The following is a 22,393-nucleotide window of genomic DNA, read 5'->3' on the forward strand; positions in this document are numbered from 1 at the left end:
CGCTTAACCAACTGAGCCACCCGGGCATCCCCACACTTATGCTTTTCAAGGTAGATTAAGGACTTACAGTGAGAAAGTATATCATTTTTAGAAAGTGTGATGTAGTGTATCTGTTAATGTTAGGGTTGAGAAAGAGTTCTTAAGACACAAAAAGTACAAATTGTAAAGGAAAAAATTGCTAAGTTTAACTACATTAAAATAACTTGTCAGTGTATAATCGTGTGTAATCATCAGTGTATAATTGTGTACATCTTTGGATGTATCCAAAGAGACAATGAAGAAAGTGAAAAAACAAGTTACTAATAGGTCACTTACAAGCTGACAGAGGATTAGTATTTAGAATACATAAAGAAATTTCCTAAGAAAAAGACAAATCACCCAATAAAAAATGGCTCAAGATGTGCAAAGGAATTTGCAGGATAGGAAACATAAATGACCGGTAAACTTAGAACACATGTTCAACTTTATTAGTAATCAAACAAATGCATCTTCAAACTCTATCATTTCATACTTTCCAGTGGAGCAAAGACAAAATCCTGATTGTATCAAGTAATGGCTACCTGAACTCACACGGAGAGCTTGTGAATATATATTTTTCTTTGTAATACAAAGAGGTGCATAGCCTGTAGCTGTAGCGCTAATTCTTTTTTTTTTCTTTAGGAGAAAATATTTGCAACACGTATTGTTTTTTTAATTATGACCAAATGGGATTTATTCCAGGAATGCAAAGTGGCTTAACATGTAAAGATTACATCAACATATTAATATAATTAACCATATTAGTTAATTAACCATCTACTAATATGGTTAATTATATCAACACGTCAATGTGATCTTTTTTTATTATTATTATGTTATGTTAATCACCATACATTACATCATTAGTTTTTGATGTAGTGTTCCATGATTCATTGTTTGTGCATAACACCCAGTGCTCCATGCAGAACGTGCCCCTTTAATACCCATCACCAGGCTAACCCATCCCCCCACCCGCCTCCCCTCTAGAAACCTCAGTTTGTTTCTCAGAGTCCACAGTCTCTCATGGTTTGTCTCCCCCTCCGATTTCCTCCCCTTCATTCTTCCCCTCCTGCTATCTTCTTCTTCTTCTTTTTTTTTTTAACATATACTGTATTATTTGTTTCAGGGGTACAGGTTTGTGATGTAACAGTCTTACACAATTCACAGCGCTCCCCATAGCACATACCCTCCCCAGTGTCTATCACCCAGTCACCCCATCCCTCCCACCCCCCACCACTCCAGCAACCCTCAGTTTGTTTCCTGAGATTAAGAATTCCTCATATCAGTGAGGTCATATGATACATGTCTTTCTCTGATTGACTTATTACACTCAGCATAGTACCCTCCAGTTCCATCCACGTTGTTGCAAATGCAAGATTTCATTCCTTTTGATGGCTACATAATATTCCATTGTATATATATATACACCACCTCTTCTTTATCCATTCATCTGTCGATGGACATCTTGGCTCTTTCCACAGTTTGGCTATTGTGGATATTGCTGCAGCGCTAATTCTGACATATTCCCTGGAGAAACTCTTGTTCGCCAATCAGGGGATGAGTCAGGACATTCATTGCGGTGATGTTTATAATAATGAAGAACCAGAAGCAATGCAAGTATCCATTATGGGGAAAAGGATGAATTGTAGTGAATTTATTCCATAGAAAAGAATGAATCATAGCTATAATTGTCAACATGGATGAATTTTTGGATCACAACATTGAGCTGATAAGGCAAGTTGCAGAGGATTCCATCAGATATCCCATATAAAGCTCAGAATTGTGCAAAACTAAATGATACATTCACATGTATGCTTACAAAGATGAGATAACTATTAAAATTCTGGATAGTAGTTACATCTGGTTGGGATAGGAAGTAGATAGAAGAATTGGGGGAGATGCAGGCCCACCCCTTTTTTTCATTTGACAGTTTATTTTAATTGAGGTCTAATAGACATATGGCCAGCACCCTCTAAAGCACTGACAGAGCCTTGTCTTTCTGAAGCTGGTGGCAGGCATGGGGGTGCTGTTTTGCTGTTCTCTATACCTTACACACTTTATAAATGTTCCTTTCTCTGTGTTTGATTTTTGATATACTTGTAACTGCACGTGTGGAAGAATGAAGTAGGGCAGAAGGAAAGCTGAGGGTGCCCTGGGCACAGAGAGTTGTTCATCTTCTGCCTTCCTTAGGACTTGCACATGCGTTGGGACTGACATGGCCACATCTGATCGGTCTCCTTTGCCTCTCACTCTGTTCTTGCTAGTTCTCATTTGCTTCCTGTAGATCAGTTTCTCTCTAGCTTTTTTTCTTATTTGCCCCCCTTCTCCCTCCCTGAGCCTATTTATTTATTTATTTATTTATTTATTTATTTATTAAAGATTTTTATTAGAGCACGCGAGCGCACAAGAGGGGTGAGGGTCAGAGGGAGAGTCAGACTCCCCGCTGAGCAGAGAGCCTGATGTGGGCGGGACTCAATCCTGAGACTCCAGGATCCTGACCTGAGCTGAAGGCAGATGCTTAACCAGCTGAGCCACTCAGGCGCACCCCTACCCGCCTAAGCCTTTTTAATGTAATTTTTCCCAATTGTGACTTCCCTTATGAAATTTTAATACCACAGATATACTGTTTATGTACTATATGCATGCCTGTGCTTTGTGCATAGAGTGGGGTTTTCTTGACTCCAAGAACCAGCCCCCAAACCCCAAGCGATCTGGCCCCTTAGAGAATGCAAGATGTAGATTAACTTTCCAGATGCTCCATCTCCTTTCCAAACTTCCTCCATTTTCAGCTGCTATTTTGCATGTACCAGCATCAGAAATATACCTAGTTTAGGATCTAGATGTTCCTCCATTTAATTTGCTTGTTACTTTGAGTTAAGGCTCTTTTTAGGCAGTATTCTGAGTTCGTAAGACTACTTGGGTGAATCCCAGCTTTGCCACTTTCAAGCTACGTGGTCTCATAAGCAAGTTAGTTAATATCTTCGAGCCTGGTCCTCCTCTGTGCCGTAGGGAAGGTACTGCCTGCTTCTCAGGGTAGTGGTGAGGGTCTGATGTTTTTCGGGGTTATGCTTGTATAGGATGAAAGCCAGGTGTTGCTGTGGTCTGCTGGTATTTGCTGTGTGCCCTGACTGGTCTGTGTGTGCTTCTGGGAATGGTTACCTCTACCGTGCTCAGGAAAGGAGGCAACTGTCTGGAGGTTCTGAAACCCCTGAGGGCGGAGGCTGTCTGTTCAGTCGCACCTACACTCCTCCCATGCCTGTCTTTCTCTGACCCTCTCTCAAGCTTGTGTTGAGTTGTGGCGGGGGTGTGGGGGGGCGGATTGAGAGACACAGCCCCTCGGGAAGTTGGGTGAGCACACAGAGGACGCCAAATATTGATCTTGATTCTGGACCTGCTGCTGTGGTGGGTTGGGTGCCTGGGAGGAGGCGGGGGCCACATCTGCCTCGGGGTGTCAGGGAAAGCTTCCGAGGAGGTGCCTTTGAGCTACTATGGTTTGAAGGAATGGAAGTGTTTGCTGCTTCCAGCTTCCTGCATCTCCTTACCAGGCCTGGGGGGACAGGGGGACCCGTGGCCTTTATATCCGCAGAGCACATCCTATGCACAGTCAGGGGGAGGTGTTCTTCATAGAGTTTGCACCGAGTCATCTGTGTGTGTGTCTCTCCCATCCCCTCATCTCAACCACAGGCTTGATTTGTGCAACAGTTGGTGGGAAGGGTTCTGCTTGTGGCGGGGACACAGGGCTTTCTTTGTCTGAGTTGGCTTGGCCCCGATATTTAAGTATGAACCACAACGTTGGCCCCATTAGCTTTGTGCTTTCACCACCTGGACTAAGTGTTCCAGATGGTGGATGTTTTTGGGACTTACTCAAGGTGGAAGATTTGGGCTGCAGCTGTCTTTTATTTCCCCATTCTCGGGGTGGGGGGTGGGGGGGGTGTCAGGGGCTGTGGACAGACAGCAGTAGCTGGGAAAGCATGTTAACATCTGAGCTGTTCTTGCTGTTCCAGTCCTTATGCCCTGAAGTATTCTCCATCTACTATCTAATCTTGTCTCTTCCTTCATGGGTCCCACCTCCTCCCAGAGAGAGGGAGGTTTTATGTTCAAAAGTGTGATTGCATTGCTCTTCTCTTCCCACCATGATAAGTAATACAACTTTCCACTGAGCTCCTTGGCCAGGGTTAAACATCTTTTCTCTGGGTAGGGCTCTCTCTCTGGGTTTTGGTGAGACTGCATCAGAGGCTGGGAGGGGAGGCTGAGTAACGGCTCAGAGCTTGGCTGTGGGTTTGTTATGATTGGATTGTGCGTTGGGTGGGTCAGACAGTTGCCTCCTTTCTCGAACACCCCTGTGGCCTTGCCACCACCTGAGACATTGTGTTCTCTGCCCTCGGAACTAAAAATATCCCTGTGTGAACCTTTTGAGAAGGCTGGCCTGGTGTGGGGACTGATGGCGGCCCTGTTGCTAACCACAGAGCAGAGTTTTCAGTGTACCTCTGACTGGCAGAACCCACCTCATTAACATTGGGCCCTGACCAGCTGAGCTCAGCAGCCACAGGACTGAAAAGTGCGGTCCCATGGCGCTGGCTGAAATGAGTAAACTAACCTCTGGAAGCCTTTGGTGAACAGTGTTCCCTGCCAGCATAACTGAAACCACACACCTAATGGGAATCTCGTGTGCTAACCAGACTCGTCTGCCTCCCTCCGTGCTTAGCTAAGGAGGGATGAAATCTGCTTTGTGTAGGCCCGCTGGTCTTTGCTCCCAGGAAAAGCAGGCTAGAATGTGGTTGTTTGGACTCTGGGATGGTTTTGGGTTTTTCTTTTTGTTTGGGGAGATATACATATACATATATATTTTTTTTTTCCAGTGGCAGCTGCAGTTGACTATATAGTATATAATAAATTATGCCATGCATAAGGATTATTGATCGATTCTTTTTATTTATTTCTCAAACAATGCCCCCACGGAGTGGTTTCTGGGCAGCTGTACAAAAAGAATTCATAGACAGCGAAGTCTGGTCATGTTGCCAACAGGAGCCCTCGCCGAGGCTTTGCGCTTTCGGCCTTCCCTCCGGAGATAAGCTGGTGAGGGGGCCATAACCCTCGTAGTGCTCGGTGCCCACAGCGCAGAGCAAGCTGGCGCGGGAGAGAAGGATGGCAAGAGGGGCATTGCCAGCCAGCTCTTCTTGGGGCGGGGTCCTCCATCCCGATGAAGAAGATTTGAAGAAAAGGAGGGCGAGGCCCTTAGGTTTCCTTCAGCGGTGCTGATTTCAGCCTCGGAAACCCGCCGGCTCAGTTGGTTAGTCTCCCTGAACCCTCCTGGGGGAGAGGCAGCAGGTCCCACTGCACACGTCTGCCTTCCTAGCGCGGTGTCTGTGCCCCGTCAGCTGTAAGCTCCTCGAGGTGTCCCCCAACGTGAGTCGAGTTGGAAGAGACCCCTGTGAGTGGAAGCAGGCAGTAGGCGGCGAGTCGGGAAAGGACTCCCTTCCATCTGCGCCGGCAAAGCAGCCTTTGTTCATAAAGGGGTGACCTTGGAAAACAGCTTTTCCTGTTAGTCGACTAAAAAACCCCCAAATGTTGGTACTAAGTTCTTGTCACCTGTTAGTCCTAACTACCGGGTTAAGTCCCAAGACTGGGGGAAGCATATCCGTCCTCCAACTACTCCAACATTCCTCCATTTATCCGGTGTTTGTGAGACGCTCGCTGTGTGCTTGGTGCCGTGTTAGGTTCCGGGCTTACGTTACTGTAGTTTGAACAAGATGGGATATTGGCCTGCGCAGGGGGGCTGTTGGGCAGAGGGTCCGCTCAAGTGTACACACTGGCGGAGCTGTGGGAGCGGAGGGCAGGTGGCCGTCCTCGTTCGGGCTGGGGCAGGATGCGCTGTGGCCCATCCAGAAGGCTGCTGCACTCTCACTTTGGCTTTATCTCAGCTGCCACAAAGATAGTTTCTTTCTTACTGTTCGTTAAGACTTTTATTTATTTATTTTTTTAAAAGATTTTATTTATTTATTTGACAGAGAGAGACACAGCCGGAGAGGGAACACAAGCAGGGGGAGTGGGAGAGGGAGAAGCAGGGAGCTTGATGCGGGTCTGGATCCCAGGACTCTGGGATCATGACCTGAGCTGAAGGCAAATGCTTAACGACTGAGCCACCCAGGCGCCCCTTGTTAAGACTTTTAAAAGTTTTGTTTCTCTATCTGCCTTTTCACCTTCTATTAGAAACTGAAGAGCCTGGAGAAAGGCGAGTGAAGGGAGTCAGGACAGTCCTGTGTCTCAGCTAAGTTCACCCAGCTTGTCTTGTTCTCAAGCTTTGGGTTGCTCACACTTTGATACCCTCTATTTTGTTATTTTTTAAGATTTATTTATTTTAGAGACAGTACAGGAGTGTGGAGAGGGGCAAGGGGAGAGGGAGAGGGAGAAGCAGACTCTGCACTGAACACAGAGCCCAGTGTGGGGCTCGATCTCACAACCCTGAGATCCTGACTGAGCCAAAACCAAGAGGTGGACACTCAACCAACTGGACCACCCAGGCGGCCCTGACACTTGGTGCACTCACAAAGCTCGTTTAAAGGGTATCAAAGAGGTACTAACTCTACACACACCTATTGGACTGGCTCAGATAAAACAGTGACAGCACCAAATGCTGTCAAGGATGGGGATAAACTGGATCACTCATACCTTGCTGGTGGGAATGCTGTTTGGCAGATTTTTCTAGAACTAAATGTGGAACTACCCTGCAACCCAGCAAATGCACTTTTGGACATTTACCCTGGAGAAATAAAAACTTATTTTTACACAAAAAACTGTACACATATGTTTGGGTCGGTTTTGTTCATAGTAACAAAAAATTGGAAACCCATGTGTCCGTCAACAGCTGAATGTGAAACAAGCCGTGGGACATCCAGATGATGGCATCCTGCGCAGCAAGAAAAAGGAGCAAACTGTTAATACCGTCAGCAACTTGGGTGAATCTCCAGGGAATTATGCTGAGTGAAAAAAGCCAATTCCAAAGGTTACATATAATTTTTGAAATAAAATTTTGGAAATGGGGAAGATATTAGTGGTTTCCAGAGGTGAAGGTTGTGGGGTAAAGGGGGCAGGAAGGAGGTAGTTATAAAAGGGCAGCCCAAGAGATCCTTATGGCGTTGGAGCTGTTCATGGTCTTTACTGTGGTGCGTCCTGAGCCTGTACATGTGATACAGTTGTATAGAACTAAACACACGCGTGAGTGCACACACAGACACACATGGACACAAATACACACACACGGACACAAACACACACACAGACACAAAAAGGAGTATAAGCAAAACTGGAGAAAGGTGGATAAGTGTGCTAGATTGTAGCAATGCCAATATCCTGGTTGTGATGTACTGTGGTTTTGTAAAATATTACCATTGGAAGAAACTGTATAAAGTGTGCATGGGGATCCCTGTATGTTATTTCTTATAACTGCGTGTGCATCTATAACTATCTCAAAAATCTCCAAAACACTTATCAAATTAGAATTTGAATTTCTAAATTAGAAACAGCACAGCCTAGCATTAAATTGAGCTCATGTTTTATTTGTGCACTTGATCAACATGATTCTTTGTGCCTTCTTTTCAAGTGACCAATAATTCCCAGTCCTAATCATCACTTAAACGAATTTTTAAAACTTGAGCTTGACATGGATTATGTGTGTGATCAAAACTGTTTATCTGCCCAGATTGCCCTGAGAACTCAAGGGGTGAGGAGAGTCTTGTCCTTCTAGTGAGGAATCAGAGGTACTATTTTGGAATAAAACATAACACATTTTATTTTATTTACTTTTTAAAAGATTTTATGTACTTATTTTAGAGAGGGAGTGAGTGGGAGGGAGAGAGAGAGAGAATCTGAAGCAGATTCCACGCCGAGCACAGAGCCTGATGCAGGGCTCGATCCCACAACTGTGAGATCACGACCTGAGCCAAAACCAAGAATCGGATGCTCAACCAACTGAGCCACCCAGGTGCCCTATAACACATTTTATTTTTGAAAAGTTAAATAGTTCCTGGCATATTTGATGTCAGAGGCTTAATACCTGATTCTTAAGTATTTTCACTTAAGAGGTAGACAGAAGTTTGAAAAATATATAAACACTTTTGGAGTAGAAATAGGTGGAACAGGGCTGTGTTAGGCCTTTGCCTATGAAAATGGTCTTTGAAACACTTGGGAAAAGACCCCCCCCCCCCGCCCCAGAGAAGCGGACCATCCATGATGCTACTTGGGAAAAGCCCCCCTCCCCCCCCCAGAGAAGTGGACCATCCGTGATGCTACTTGGGAAAAGCCCTCCCCCCCCTCAGAGAAGCGGACCATCCATGATGCTACTTGGGAAAAGCCCCCCTCCCCCCCCTCAGAGAAGCGGACCATCCGTAATGCTACTTGGGAAAAGCCCCCCTCCCCCCCCAGAGAAGCGGACCATCCGTGATGTTACTTGCTGGTGGGCAGTGTTGCTCTTCAATTTCCAGCTGATTCTGCCAGTTCCAGACGTGTGTGGACGGATAGGGGCTGCAGGAGCTGTGTCCTAAGGGCTGTATCGATAGTGGGGACTATCCTTCTCTGATACCAGAGGACAAGGCACGGTTGGCTGATCTCGCTGTCAGGAGTTTAGTGGGGTTCTAATTTATATAACAGTTTTTTTTTTTTAAGATTTTATTTATTCGACAGAGACACAGAGAGAGAAGGAACACAAGCAGGGGGAGTGGGAGAGGAAGAAGCAGGCTCCCCGCAGAGTAGGGAGCCCGATGCGGGGCTCGATCCCAGGACCCTGGGATCATGACCTGAGCTGAAGGCAGACGCTTAATGACTGAGCCACCCAGGCGCCCCTATAACAATTTTTTTAAATAGATGATTTTTGCCTATTTTATATCTTTTCCTTTACATCACCTGTCTGCCATGGAAGTGTGTGGTAGAGCTGCCTCTCCCCCCTGGGGAGAAGGAGTGTGTGATATGTGGGATACTGGAGAACGTGAAGGTGACATTAGAGCCTTTTCTGTGCCGTCTTGGAATGGTAGTACTACATGTTTGTCTGTCTGTCCTGTTGGGCAGGAGGAAGACGGTGGGGAATGAGAATTTGGGGCAGAGTTGTGTGCCTGGACGGTAGCTTTGGTGAGCACAGTTAAATTCATCAGAGAATCTCGTTCAGCTTTTTCCAAATTGAAGCCCCTTAGTCTGTGGTTAAGTTCCCAAATGAAAGCCGAACAAGGCTTCTTCCACATAGATCAAATCGTGCTTAATAAAAATGTGGCTGCGTGTATGTGTGTAGCCCATGGAAAAGGATCCCTGGTGGTAAATCCTGTAGATCGTGTTGGAAAAACCTTTTTTTTTTCTTTCATTTGTTAAAACCAGCTCTTAAAATGGTCTTTGGCAACCTTGTTTCTTATAATTGGACTCTGGCCAGAGGTGAGTGTTTGGGGGAAAGTTTGAAGCAAATTTATGGGACTGTTTTCTGTGGGCAGTAGGATGGAAAAATAGTAAAACTGAACTGCAGATCTCTCTGATTTTCTTGGAACTTAAAACTGGCTGACCTAGTCACTCATTTAAAATGCCCTCTCTTGGGCTGGAGTGTAGGTTTGGGAAAGGATTGTACTTCGACAATATTTTGGAAGAGTTAGCATCTAAAAATGGGATTTACAGTTCATGGTCCACATCTGTCTTTGCCTTAAAGATTTGTTCTTGTTTTCACAAGAAGACCTAAATTCAAGCATTCCCCACTTTTCAACTTGGTATATTCCTGGAAACCACATTTTTAAGTGCACACCAAAAAGACTCATCATATTCCCCTATAGGAATAATAATGAGTATTTGTAGTGTCCTTACTATGTATGCAGATACTGTTGTAAGCATTTACTGTGCATTAACAATCCTCATAGCAAGTGCATGAAATAGATACTGTTATCCTAATTTTACGTATGAAAAAACTGAGGCACAGAGTGGTTAAGTCACTTGCCTGGGGCCACACAGCTAGTTAATGGGGACACCAGCATTTATTTTAGGCAGTTGGACTTCAAAGCTTGAGTAATTAAACCACTATAATATGTTGCCTCTCAAACAATGTTAAAACATTATTGTGGTTTTTAAGTAAAGATTTACCATCCAGATATGACCAAGAATATATCGTAAAAGCAAAGGTATGTTTATTTATTTAGTTGCTCAATGCCAGTAATTACAAAACTTGATAATTTGAATAATATTCTGATTCTCCTAAAATGGGAATGAACGTGTCCATTGGATTGATTATGCAAAGGCCTCAATATTGTATAAAGCAGGTAAAATATGCTTTTTCTGTGACATTGGTTTGACTGTTTGTAAACAGTATGCTGGTAACATACTGAGATATTTTCATTTAAATCTCTGGTTTGGACTTTAGAAAGCCCTTTGTGGTTTGAATGGCCCAGTTGTCTCAAGGAGACTCCTGAGAAATGTGCACCAATACTTTCTTTTACCTTCACTTCTGCAGGATAGTGTATGTAGGGGCCATTGTTCCAGATTAGTAGTTTTTCCCAACTGTTCTCTGGCTTCCATAGGGTCTGCTGAAAAGTCAGCTAAATATCTTGTTGGGGGGATCCAGTGGTCTGGGTGGCTTTGGCTGAAGGCAGGAAAGTGACTCCTTGCTTCTGGGTGGATCTGATGGAGTTCTGGGGTTAATGGGGAAGGTCCCTCTGAATCCCGTTTGTCTGTGTTGCACTAAATCCCCAGGGTGGTGAGAATGGTTTGGTTAATGGATCACTAAGCATTCTGCTCTTATATGTAGAACCTTAAGCAAATACCCATGAGCTCACTCTTTTCTCTTTTCCTCCCTGCCCCCTCCATCTTTCTCTCTCTCCCTGGATCCCTCCCTGTCTGCAGTACAGACCCTGGATCCTGGGGGCTTATGGAATATGGGCCTCCTGGTGTGTGCTGGGGGCCCACGGCACGGCCATTATTTTTCTCCACACCCTCATCTCCTTCTGTGTAGCGCAGTTCCAGTCGCTGGTCCTCACATGGCTCTGTTCTCTCCTCCTGCTCTCCACACTGAGGCTGCAAGATGTGGAGGAAGTTAAGGTAAGTGTCGCCGTTTAACCCTTGGGAAGGAGAAGCTGTCTTTGGCAGTGCTTCCATTGGGTAAATGCCTTATGTTTCAGCCAAGAGTCAATTGAACCATGGTGGGGGTCCCCCTAGTGGCCATGTGCGGTTGATACATGTGAATCCTTGTGTGATGCATTCTGCAGTCTTGTCTTGGATCTGACTATGTCTTAGCTCTCTAAGGTTGCCCAGGGTTGACCTTGTACCTCTTCTCCCAGTTTGGTAGGCATGGGTGGTGCCAGATGTTGGAGAAACAGAGGGCAAGGAACAATGGGAAAAGAAAGCACTAGTCTTCTGTACATTTAATAAAAAGTCATCTGTAGAGTGCTCTACAATTTATAGGAAAATTTCACATTCCTTATCTCATCCAATGCCCATGATAGCCCCTGAGACAGATAAGGCAGGTGTTTTCCTTGCCCAGAAAATCTTAGGAAGTTTTGATATTCTTTCTTTAGTCATTGTGGAACTGAAATTCCTGTGGTATCTTTATTTTTGTTCTCTTGTTCATTCACTCATTCATTGGTTCAAATGACAGCACTTGGCAAGGTTGTGGAAAAGAACATGAAGGGAAAGATGAGTCAGTGGATGACCTGGTTCCCCTGCTTTTCTAGTAACTGTCTTTCCTACTCTTGAGACTGGAGGCAGTCATTTAACCCGAGTCTCAATTTCATCATTTCGAAAATGAAAGTAATAGGTGCTCTGACTTCCTCACGGAGTTGTTCTGAGGCTCTTATAAGATGATATCTGTTAAGTGATTTTGTAAAAATTGTAGCCTTTTGAAAATTCAATTATTTTTTCTGTTATACTATCTTAATTTTTCTTCACTCTCACCAACAGATTGGGGCTAACACTAAGCACATGTGTTAAAATCCAGACTTAAGAAAGTAGGGTAACAGCTCCATCTTTTTTTTTCTTTTCTTTAAAATTTTTTTATTATTGTTATGTTAATCACCATACATTACATCATTAGTTTTTGATGTAGTGTTCCATGATTCATTGTTTGTGCACAATACCCAGTGCTCCACGCAGAATGTGCCCTCTTTAATCCCCATCACCAGGCTAACCCATCCCCCCAACCCCCTCCCCTCTAGAACCCTCAGTTTGTTTTTCAGAGTCCATCGTCTCTCATGGTTCGTCTCCCCCTCTGATTTACTCCCCTTCATTCTTCCCCTCCTGCTATCTTCTTCTTTTTCTTTTTTCTTAACATATATTGCATTATTTGTTTCAGAGGTACAGATCTGTGATTCAACAGTCTTGCACAATTCACAGCGCTCCCCATAGCACATACCCTCCCCAATGTCTATCACCCAGCCACCCCCTCCCTCCCACCCCCCACCACTCCAGCAACCCTCAGTTTGTTTCCTGAGATTAAGAATTCCTCATATCAGTGAGGTCATATGATACATGTCTTTCTCTGATTGACTTATTTCACTCAGCATAACACCCTCCAGTTCCATCCACGTCATTGCAAATGGCAAGATCTCATTCCTTTTGATGGCTGCATAATATTCCATTGTGTATATATACCACCTCTTCTTTATCCATTCATCTGTCGATGGACATCTTGGCTCTTTCCATGGTTTAGCTATTGTGGACATTGCTGCTATAAACATTGGGGTGCATGTACCCCTTCGGATCCCTACATTGGTATCTTTGTGGTAAATACCCAGTAGTGCAATTGCTGGATCGTATGGTAGCTCTATTTTCAACTTTTTGAGGAACCTCCATACTGTTTTCCAGAGTAACAGCTCCATCTTGACAAAAGACACTTCCCACAGTGATTAACTAGGTGATCATTTAAATACATGCGCTTAAAAATAGATCTGCAATACAAATAAAAAGGAATTCATACCTAACTTTTTGGGGACCTGGCAAATGTACAAAACAAACTCCAGTGGTAATTATCATTTGTTTGGGGATAGTTAGTATCAGTTATGGATGTTGGTGGTGAATAAGGATTCCATTTATTATGCAGACTAGAGATTTGAAAAATGCTGCCCAGTGGGAACAGATGACCAGAAATTAGTTGCTTTTGGTTTTCATGCTTTTGCACAAGGATTTCTCTCGGCCTTTCTTGGTGGCTGCTGAAATCCCGGGCATGGAATAGAAACTCTTAAAAAAAAAACCAAAAAACAGAAAACAGAAACTCTTCAGTGCTCAGTTTTTCTGTGGAAAGCCCTAAAAGTACCCCCATGCATCACATTCACTGTTCCTTCCTTTGTCCCAATTTTCTTTCTTGATTTCCCATAAATTGTTCTTCTCCTTAAAAAAGCAATACCCCATATGTATTATGGACAATATAGAAAAATAAAGATTATAGAATGACCCATAATTTTACTCCCCCTTGTACTGTTAAGATTTTTAGTACATGTGTGTTATTTCTTTTTTCATGTTGCATTGTAATTATATATTCCATACCTATCTCCTATACAGAATTCAGATACATCGAGGGCAGGGACTATTTTGCTTGACTGTGTTTCTAAAGCTTCTTTGGCAAATAGTCCTCAACTACAGTGGAACCAAATGAATTTAACAGAAGAGCAAAAGGAACAATACGTTGAAGTCAGGAGTCCCGTGTGACATTTACAAGCCTCTCTTTTGCCTTCCAAATTGTTGGGGGAACTATCAGAGTACCCACTGGTGTATTCCTGGAAGCCATATTTTTAAGTGCACACCAAAAAGTGCACATCCATGTCTGGATGAATCTGAGAGATGCATCTCCAGGAGAACTTTCATTATAGCGCCTCAGGCCTCATGCTTCGTGGGTGGGTGGTGGTAGAGACACTCCACCGCCCACTGCACATTAACCACTTGTTTGATCACCAGGGAGATTTACCTGTTGCCCCTTGGTTCTCAGTTCCCTTTATGGGACAGCCACTCTACCTGCGGAAGCGGTCTCCTTCCCAGGGGCCTGGATGGTGTCCTCCTTGACACTCAAGGCTCTTCTGTTTTTGGGACATTGCAGAGAGGCTGGTACCAGACAGAAAACGAGTACTACTTGCTGAAGTTCACGCTGACCGTGCGCTGCCTCTACTACACCAGCTTCAGCCTGGAGTTCTGCTGGCAGGAGATGCCCACCGGGAGCAGCTTCTACTCCTTTCCCTGGCTGGTGGCCTATGTCTTCTATTACCCCGTCTTCCACAATGGGCCCATCCTCAGCTTCCCGGAGTTCATCGCAAAGGTAGAGCCCACTGGGGACTGGCCTGGTATTCTGGAGATTAAACCTTTGTCCTTACTGGCCGTGGCCATCCAGGAGACTCCTGAGGCTTTGCATTCAGGGGTTCCCACAGATTGAAAACATGTGATTGTTGTAACTTCCTACATAAGAAATGAAATACTTAGGGGGAATAAGTATTTGAAATAAAGGTCGACCTGTCTCTTGTGCCTGTTGGCTCAAGGAACTGCCCCTGCCCCCCACGACTCTTTGGTGGGCTCTGGCAACCGGGATGAGTAACTGGGCACAGCAAGGAACTTAGGGATGGGTATCCACTGCCAAGAAGTCCCAGGGAAAGAAAAAATTGGATTGTGATGGTATTACTTGGAAAAGTAAAGCTGTTGGTTGGCAAACACCATGTTGTCTTTTATTGTCATAAACTGCTTATGAAATAACTCTGTCATTGCCTGGGAATTGTTCAGGGTGACCTAGATGAGACAACAGAGCAGAGTTGGAGAGAGCTGGATGGTAGTGGTGTGTTTTGGGGTCCACGTGCCTGTTTCTGCCCTGGACCTGGCTTCCCTTCAGCCTTGTCTGAAGCTTCTGTCAAGCTGCCTTTGTCATTCCCACCTCCCTTCCTTCCCCTCCTACTTAGAATTTTTGCTCTCATTCCACAGCCAGCCTCATGGAACAAGTTTAGGAAGTCAATCAAGGTTTAGTCATCGATAATACCTAAAACCTGTGTTTCTCGAGGGACAGTTCTACCACCTACCACCAAAATAAAACAGCCTCGGTGGAGGTGGGGAAGAACAACACCTGTGCACACACAGCACAACCTATGCACACATAGAACACAGCACACGCCTGTGCACAGCACACACATGTACACACATGCACACACATGTACATACACACTCCTGGAATGAGTTCAAAGTTCAGGGCCAAGAGCAGCGTTGCGTATTTTCAAAGGGCAATACGGAAGGTGCCCCCTGGAAAACTAGCAGCGTTCTTAGAAATCCCATATTCTGTCTTCAAAAGCCCACGCAGTTATTCATTGTTCTCAAAAGTGTATTTCATTATACACGTTTATATTGTATATTTATCCATACATTATGTTAATGTGTATACACATACACTTGTGTATTTCATTATACACATTATAGCAATGTGCAGTTTTCAAATTGCCAGTTAAATTATTTAACTTTTCCTCCATAAATCTTCAAGTGAAATTGATATTCTAGGCAGATATGTGTTTAGCATATGGTTTCTCATACCTCAGTTTAGGTTACATAGGATCATTCTTCTGTCCTGAAGTAATCTGAAGTTCATGTTTGGAAATTATGTTTTAAGATTATTGTGTAGAAGACAGGTGGTTAGTGATGGCAGCTGATTTCTAACTCAGCGGTTCTCAAAGTGTGGTCTTTGGACCAGCAACAGAAGGATCATCTGGGAACTTGTTAGAAATGAAAATTCTTGGGCCCCACCTCAGATCTGATTCAGACACTTTGGGGTGGGGCCCAGCAATGTGATTTAATAGGCCTTCCAGGTGATTCTGCTGCCTGCTAGAGGTTGAGAACTACTGTCCTGAGTTCTTTGGCAGATTTGGGGGCTGGAGGCTGGGGATGACCAGGTTTCTTCCTATAGGGACTCAGGTATGGAGACTCTGGTTGCATCTCTGTCTTACCCCTCTCTTTTTCACTCCTTTCAAAATGGGAGCACTTGCTAAAAGCAGAGAATGCAGAAGGCAAATTGGAACCTTTTTCTGTGGTCTGGGAAGATTCATAGGAAAGTCAGTCTAGAAAAGGCAAAATGTTTAGTAAGCTGCTGTGCAAATAAAGGCAGCCATGAGGTTTCTGCAGTTACAGAAAGTCTTATGGGGCACTGACCCCCTTTGAGAAAAATGGGTCTTAAAGTTAGCTAGGAAGCTAAGCCAGGAGTGAAAGAATTCCTTCAGGGAGGCCACGAAGGAAGAGGTTGCTAGAAGGGGGAAGAAAGCCAGCTGGGAGAACTTATAAGCAATGTTTGCTCTGAATGAGTGTGTAAGTGAATGAATAAATGTAACATGAAATGGTAATACTGAAATTCATGGTTCTTAGGTTGTCCGGTCAATGAGAGCCAGAGAATGAGGCTCTGCCACCAGGGGGCAGCAGAGCCCCACTGAAGAAACCAACCAGAAGGGCAGACTCTTGTTGATAAAATGCCGATATTAGGCGCACCTTGGGGAGAATGTATCTTTCACCCAATTTTTTTTTAGTATGTAAATTGCATACACAAGATGAGGGAAGCGTAGAAGAGGTGTCCTCTGTGAAGTAAGGCATGTGAAATTTGCACACTGATCATGAGCAGGTAAAAATTTGCCTGTTAAAAGGCCACAGCGCCTTAACTTGAAGGCCATCTCAGATGGCATTTGGAGTTTCAGGAACATGTGCCCCGTTTATTTTTTTCCCATGGTCTGTGGAACTCAGATACTGAGCAAGGGGTGATGCCAGAGGATGGGGTGGCTGGGGGGCAGGTTTAATCAGCAGAGACACTTACACATGAGGATTATTTATTCACTTAGCTTGGAGCCTGGGGCCACCACATCTTACTCTGAGCAGGTTGAATTGTGCAGTGGGGTCTGGTGTGGGAGAGGACGGTGAGGCAGAGTGTGGTAGGACCAGGGGGCTTTTCCTTACTGAGGGCTATGCTCCTACCCCCAGTGGATGAGCCAGTGCTCAAACAGCTTGCATAGTGGCTAAGAGCAAAGACCCTGGAGCCCAACTCTATTGTCATTGTCACAGGGTTTGAATTCCTGCTTAGCTCCGGCTTGAGAGCATTTGGTGAATTACTTACTTTATTTGTGACTCCTGTTCCCTTATCAGTGAAATGGGAAGGATAATAGTACCTCCCTCTTAGGACTGTTGTAAGAATTAATTGATTTCGTATAGGGAACATGGCTTCACATGTAAATGCTGTGAAGCGTTAACATTACTGTTGTTGTTTGCCGGAAGCAGGTGGCAATTCCGGGGGAAGTTGTTGGAGGAGGTCATGGAGAGGCTGTGACTGCTGGTTGCCCCACAAGCTGAGCCCAGGCAATCGGAGGCTCCTCACGCCTTCCCCTGTCCTTAGAATGTACATTCTGCCTGCCATTCCCCACCAGGAGCTATTTCAAGGGCACAGCCTTGAGAGAGTAAGGTGTCGTTGAGACCCTCTGGACTGAATATGTGATCTCTGGACCTGGTTAAGGCCTCTACATAAACTTACAAGATTTGGTAGGCGGGGGTGGAGATCTTGAAGCCACTCAAGACCAGCGTTGTATGTAAGTTCCTCTGCTCATCACACCTGCCACCTACCAATCTGGAGTGCTCTTCCTCTTCGTTCTCTCCCTGCCCTCCACGTAGAGGGGCCAGTTTCAGATTTTACCCCAGGAAGCTCCCGAGGTTGGGAACTAACATAGGTTTAGGCCAGAACCAAGGCCCGGGCTGTCCCATCTCGTAGGTGGGCACAGCAGCAGGGGATCCTGGGCAGTGGCCATTCTTGGCCTCAGAAGGGACCAGTGTGTTGATTCTGTCTCTTCAGGAGAGAGACACAGGTGGTTGCTGCTGGTGCCAGGGTGGGCCCAGCCCTGGAGTGGCTAGGGTGGGTAAGAGCTGGGCAGGCAGTGTTCCAGATGTGCCACTCCGGGTTTGGGGCGGGCTCTGGCTCTAGAGACCACCTGGAATAATACAGACTGTAATACATAACACCAACCGAGCGCCTGCTCCGAGCCAGACTTGGCATGTGCTAACTCCTTCATCCTCACAGTCACTGGAGAAGAGAGATACTCTTGTTACCACCACTTTACAGATGGTAACACAGAGGCAAAGAGAGTCTAATAGAATGCACATCAGGGTGGAAGGAATACACATGTGGGGCTGTCTGCCCAATTGGAGTTAGAGGATGCAGTGTGGCCTGGCGGACCTCTGGGTCTGGAGGCTCAAGCTGGCTGGAGCAGGTCCCAGTCCTGCAGCAGCTGCAGCAGCTGTGGGTGCCACTTGCTGTTGTGGCAGAGCTGGGGGGATTCCCACTGGCCGTGGTCGGATGCCTGGGGAGGAGGAGGGGGGCTCATTACAGAAGGCTTTGTTGGGAGTAGGTAGGGTCTGTGACCATGAGTTGCAGAGATGCTCCTCCATCACAAAGGATAAGACTCCTGGCTACAGTGCTCTTGACCCAGTGTAGAGGTGGGAGCAGAGTCAGCACAGTCGAACCCTGGTTCCAGGGAAGGCTTTTGTTTGGTGCTCTTAAACATCCGTATTGTTAGTGTGTGAAGGGAAAGAACCTTTCATCTTTGAGAACTGTCATCTTTAATCGTCAGACTATCTTTGAAAGGTTTCGATATTCCTTTTTATGCAATTTGCATGAAATGAGGTTTTGAAATATAGTGTGTTTTAAAATGCACTTTGCAGATGAGTTAATGTGTATTTTTTAGTGGAGTCTTAACTAAAAATTCCCATTGATGGTAGTTTCCAGTGGTCTGAAGGTTGGCACTCCCCGAGGTTTGAGATATCTTAAATGAAATGCTTGCATGCAGACAAGAGAACAGCCCTGCTCATTAGGTGAGCTGTGTATGGCATATCTTTTATTCCTGCTGGGTTGACAAGGGACAAATGCTGAATTTTTTAAATAAAAGGGAGTCAACTAGATTGAAGGTATAAATGGACTGTAATCATATGACTCTTAAGAAAGATGAATAACCATTTTTTTAAGTACAAGCAAATAGAATAAAAAAAAAACCTGGATTATTTTTCTTCTCCTGTATTCACTTGTATGATTAAGGAAGACAATTATGTTACTCTGAATGAGGTGGCATCCAGCATCAAAAAGAGGGCATTGCAGAGAAAAGTCCAGCCCTTCTGGTCCAGTGGTGACACATAATTATACCTTATTAACCCGGGTAGAGAAGTTTTGTCCTGGGGAGAGTAGATAAGCCATTATTGGGGAGCCAATCAGCCACAAAATGTACCTCATGTTTCTCCTTATTTACAGATATTTGTGTCATTTTAGACTGCACATTGTTTGGGGAAGCTCAGGCAGGCCTCTGAACTGAACTTGAACGGCAATTGCCCGGAGCTAAGAGGTGATTGGGTAGATGTGTTTCCTGATTGCCTGGTGGGGCTCCCCTCCCATCCAGCTGCTTCTCTGCTCCCAGGGCTGGGGCTGCATCCCCAGGGATGCTCTGCGGCCTCAGGTACAGGTCTGGTCTTCAGGAGACCGGAGCTTGGGGTGGGCTTACGCTCAGGGGCCTACAGGCCACGTGCAGAGTTGCTTATTTAGAAACTGGAGACATTCTGTGGTATGAAGATTGTGTTCTGTCCACACTGCTTTTGAGGCCATTATCACATTCAGGTGGGGACTTGCTTCCCTCCAAGGGTGTGGCACCAAGAAAGGCCCACCTGTGGTCTGGAATGGTTTGGGTGCCTCTTCATGTCTCAGCCTAGCCGATGGCCTTGGTGTGAACTCCTCCGGTCTCCGCAGACCAATGGACACTATGTTCATAATTGTTCCCTCATATGCTGATGGCAGTGAGGTCAAAGTGAATTTGCTTTAGAGAGCTGGAAAAGAAGGAACAAAGGGGACCTCAGTGTATAGGTAAGAAAGTCAACCACTGAGGTGGGAAGTGGAGGAGAAATAAAGATGGGTCTATTGTAGGAGAGCGAGTGGAGTATTTGCCCGTAGAGGATGCCAGGCTGCCCAGGTGAGACCCTGAAGCTAGATATCTTTTAGAAGGGTGAAGAAGCGGAAGACCTTGCCTCATTAACAGAGGGGACCCAACTCTTCACAATATCGTGAAGTTCCATTACTTTCCCCTTATTATAAAAAGAACCAATGGTCGGGGCGCCTGGGTGGCTCAGTCGGTTAAGCGGCTGCCTTCGGCTCAGGTCATGATCCTGGAGTCCCGGGATCGAGTCCTGCATCGGGCTCCCTGCTCAGCAGGGAGTCTGCTTCTCCCTCTGACCCTCCCCCCTCTCATGTGCTCTCTCTCTCTCTCAAATAAATAAATAAAATAAAAAAAATAACCAATGGTCAAAAGCAATCTAAAAATCTTACCAAAAAGAATACAATCACTGTTGCCATTTTGGTGTGTATCTTTCCAGTCTTTCATTAGTTATACACATTGAAAAAAGTAGTTTTCATGGCTGCATAATATTGAGGTGCACTCATGCATTTGACCAACCTCCCACTGCTGGACATTTGGGTTATTTCCTTTTCTTCTCAATTCAGTAACAGACGTGAATGATTGGGCAGGTAGGCATCTCTGTTTTGAGGCTTTACCCATCCATTGGCCTACAGGTCCACTGCTGTAGATTCTGTATGCTCTCGCAGAGCATGCACACTTAAGGAATGCATTCAAATGAAAACCACCCTCAGTTTATGCCTGGAAAGGGATGTGCATTGGGTCAAGTGGTTCAGCTGCGATTGCAGTTGGCTGTGATCTGTGTGGGTCTGCAAAGCCTTGATATGCCCAGTCTTCCTTCCGGGAAAACCCTTCCCATGTGACCTGGTGGATCCCTCCCCGCAGTGACTGTTGCTTCTAACAAGGCAGGTTGCTGTGGCTGGGCAAAATATCTTCCTAAGACCAACTGTGGAAAGTGAACGGAGAAAGGAAATTCCTGTTAGTTTGATCAATTTACAAGAAAAAATATTAAGCCAACGAGCTTTCCTTGGTGTAGCTACCCACGCAGATGGCAAAAGGGAGCAAAGCCCTTTGTGCAGGTTATCGTGATGCCGCTGAGCCAGCCAGAATTTGTGAAGCTGGTGTCTTGCGCTGAGAGGACAGTTTGAGAAAGTGGTAGAATGTATGGTCAAAATGGAACAAAAATAACTCCCCTGGTATGCAGATCTCCCTTCCTCTCTGAGGGTAGTGCCTATTGCTTCTGGCTGCAGCAGGACCCCCTGTGCCTTTGACGTTCAAGGCCGGGGAAGCCCGAGAGGCCCTAGGAATGGACCTTTCCTCTTTGGGTAGTGTCTGGAGCCCAGACCGTCAAAAGCTAAATCAAGTCCATTTCTTCTGCCAGCGAATGTTTGCGGATTCAACGTCATCATTTATGCATTAGCTTCACCTCTGCATTACAAGGTGGGCTTCGGTCTAATAAAATCTTGTCAGAGTGGGACCCAGAACACTCTCGCGCTCTCTCCTGTGTTTGTGTGTTTGTCTAGTGGTGTACAGCTGAAATTGAATTCACACACATTTTATAATGTGCTTATGCATTTCAGCATCTATGTGTTTTAAACTATTGTGCATCCCTAAACAGCAGGCAGTGAGGCAAGACCCAGAATCCGGCTACTGTGATCAAACTGGTTCTGTGTTGTCCATACATGTTGAGTGAACTCTCAGTAGTCTGTGTCCATGAATAATCCAAAGGTCCTTCTCTCACCTTTGGTGTTTGGTTCTGACCTGTGTCCTAATTCTGCCCTGTAGCTGGTAGTCTGGGATGCCATGAGGGAAGAATGTGAAGAAGGTGCAGTAGGAGGCATGTAACCTACCAGATACTAACTACCAATTAGCCAGTGCTTCTTATATGCCAGGTGCTGTGCTTAGTACTTCATACATGTTATCGTATTTAGTCGTGACCATATTTTTTTTCCACTTTACGTATGAGGGAACCAAGCCTCAGAAAGATTAAGTAACCTGCTCAGGATCACACAGCTGTGTGGTTTGTGCTAGAATCTGATCCCGATTCTGACTGCAAAGTCCGTGTTCCTTACTGTCACACTGCACTGTCTGCTGAGCAGGAGACTTGTCCCACATACTGTCTCTGTTTGTGTTTATTCTGCCTTGTTTCAAAAACAACTTCAGGTAAGATGACACACCCATGTTGAATTTTTCCCTTGTCCTCAGGCTCTCTCATTCTCCCTTTCTCTTACTAGTTCTCTGCCCCTTCCTGACTTGGCCCTACTTTTACCAGCCTTCCATGTGGGTGGGTGATGGATGAAGATAGGCAGGGTGACACCTGAGTCTAAAGAGACCCCAAAGTCCTGAGGGAGAATACATCAGGCACTGCCCTCCACCCTGGGTATTTGCAGGGCTGTTGCTGCAGTGAAGGGATGCAGAACCCATCTTGGTTCTTGGCACGAGGCTAGCTCATTGACCCCATCCAGGCTCGGGCATGACTTTTTCACCCAAGA

At 45.4% G+C, this 22,393-nt stretch overlaps 1 protein-coding gene across 6 annotated transcripts in view; it reads left to right on the forward strand.

Moving 5' to 3' along the window:
* The window catches only part of HHAT (hedgehog acyltransferase), a 328,768-nt gene that overhangs the window by 53,628 nt on the left and 252,747 nt on the right, over positions 1-22,393 (forward strand). For 4 of the 6 annotated variants that reach the window (XR_015766435.1, XM_088016786.1, XM_088016784.1 and 1 more), the window contains exons 5-6: positions 10,879-11,073; positions 14,060-14,275. Coding sequence is in view for 5 of the 6 variants with exons in the window: in XM_088016786.1 (XP_087872912.1) it covers positions 10,879-11,073; positions 14,060-14,275 (411 nt within the window). In the remaining variant the exon portion in view is untranslated. The remainder of the gene's footprint in view (positions 1-10,878; positions 11,074-14,059; positions 14,276-22,393) is intronic. The other 2 variants (XM_088016787.1, XM_028125835.2) reach the window with 2 other exon arrangements.

This window comes from Eumetopias jubatus, unplaced genomic scaffold (assembly GCF_037043125.1).
Source record: "Eumetopias jubatus isolate StellerSeaLion01/CBP00866 unplaced genomic scaffold, mEumJub1_p1.0 scaffold_12, whole genome shotgun sequence".
Classification (NCBI taxonomy): domain Eukaryota; kingdom Metazoa; phylum Chordata; class Mammalia; order Carnivora; family Otariidae; genus Eumetopias; species Eumetopias jubatus.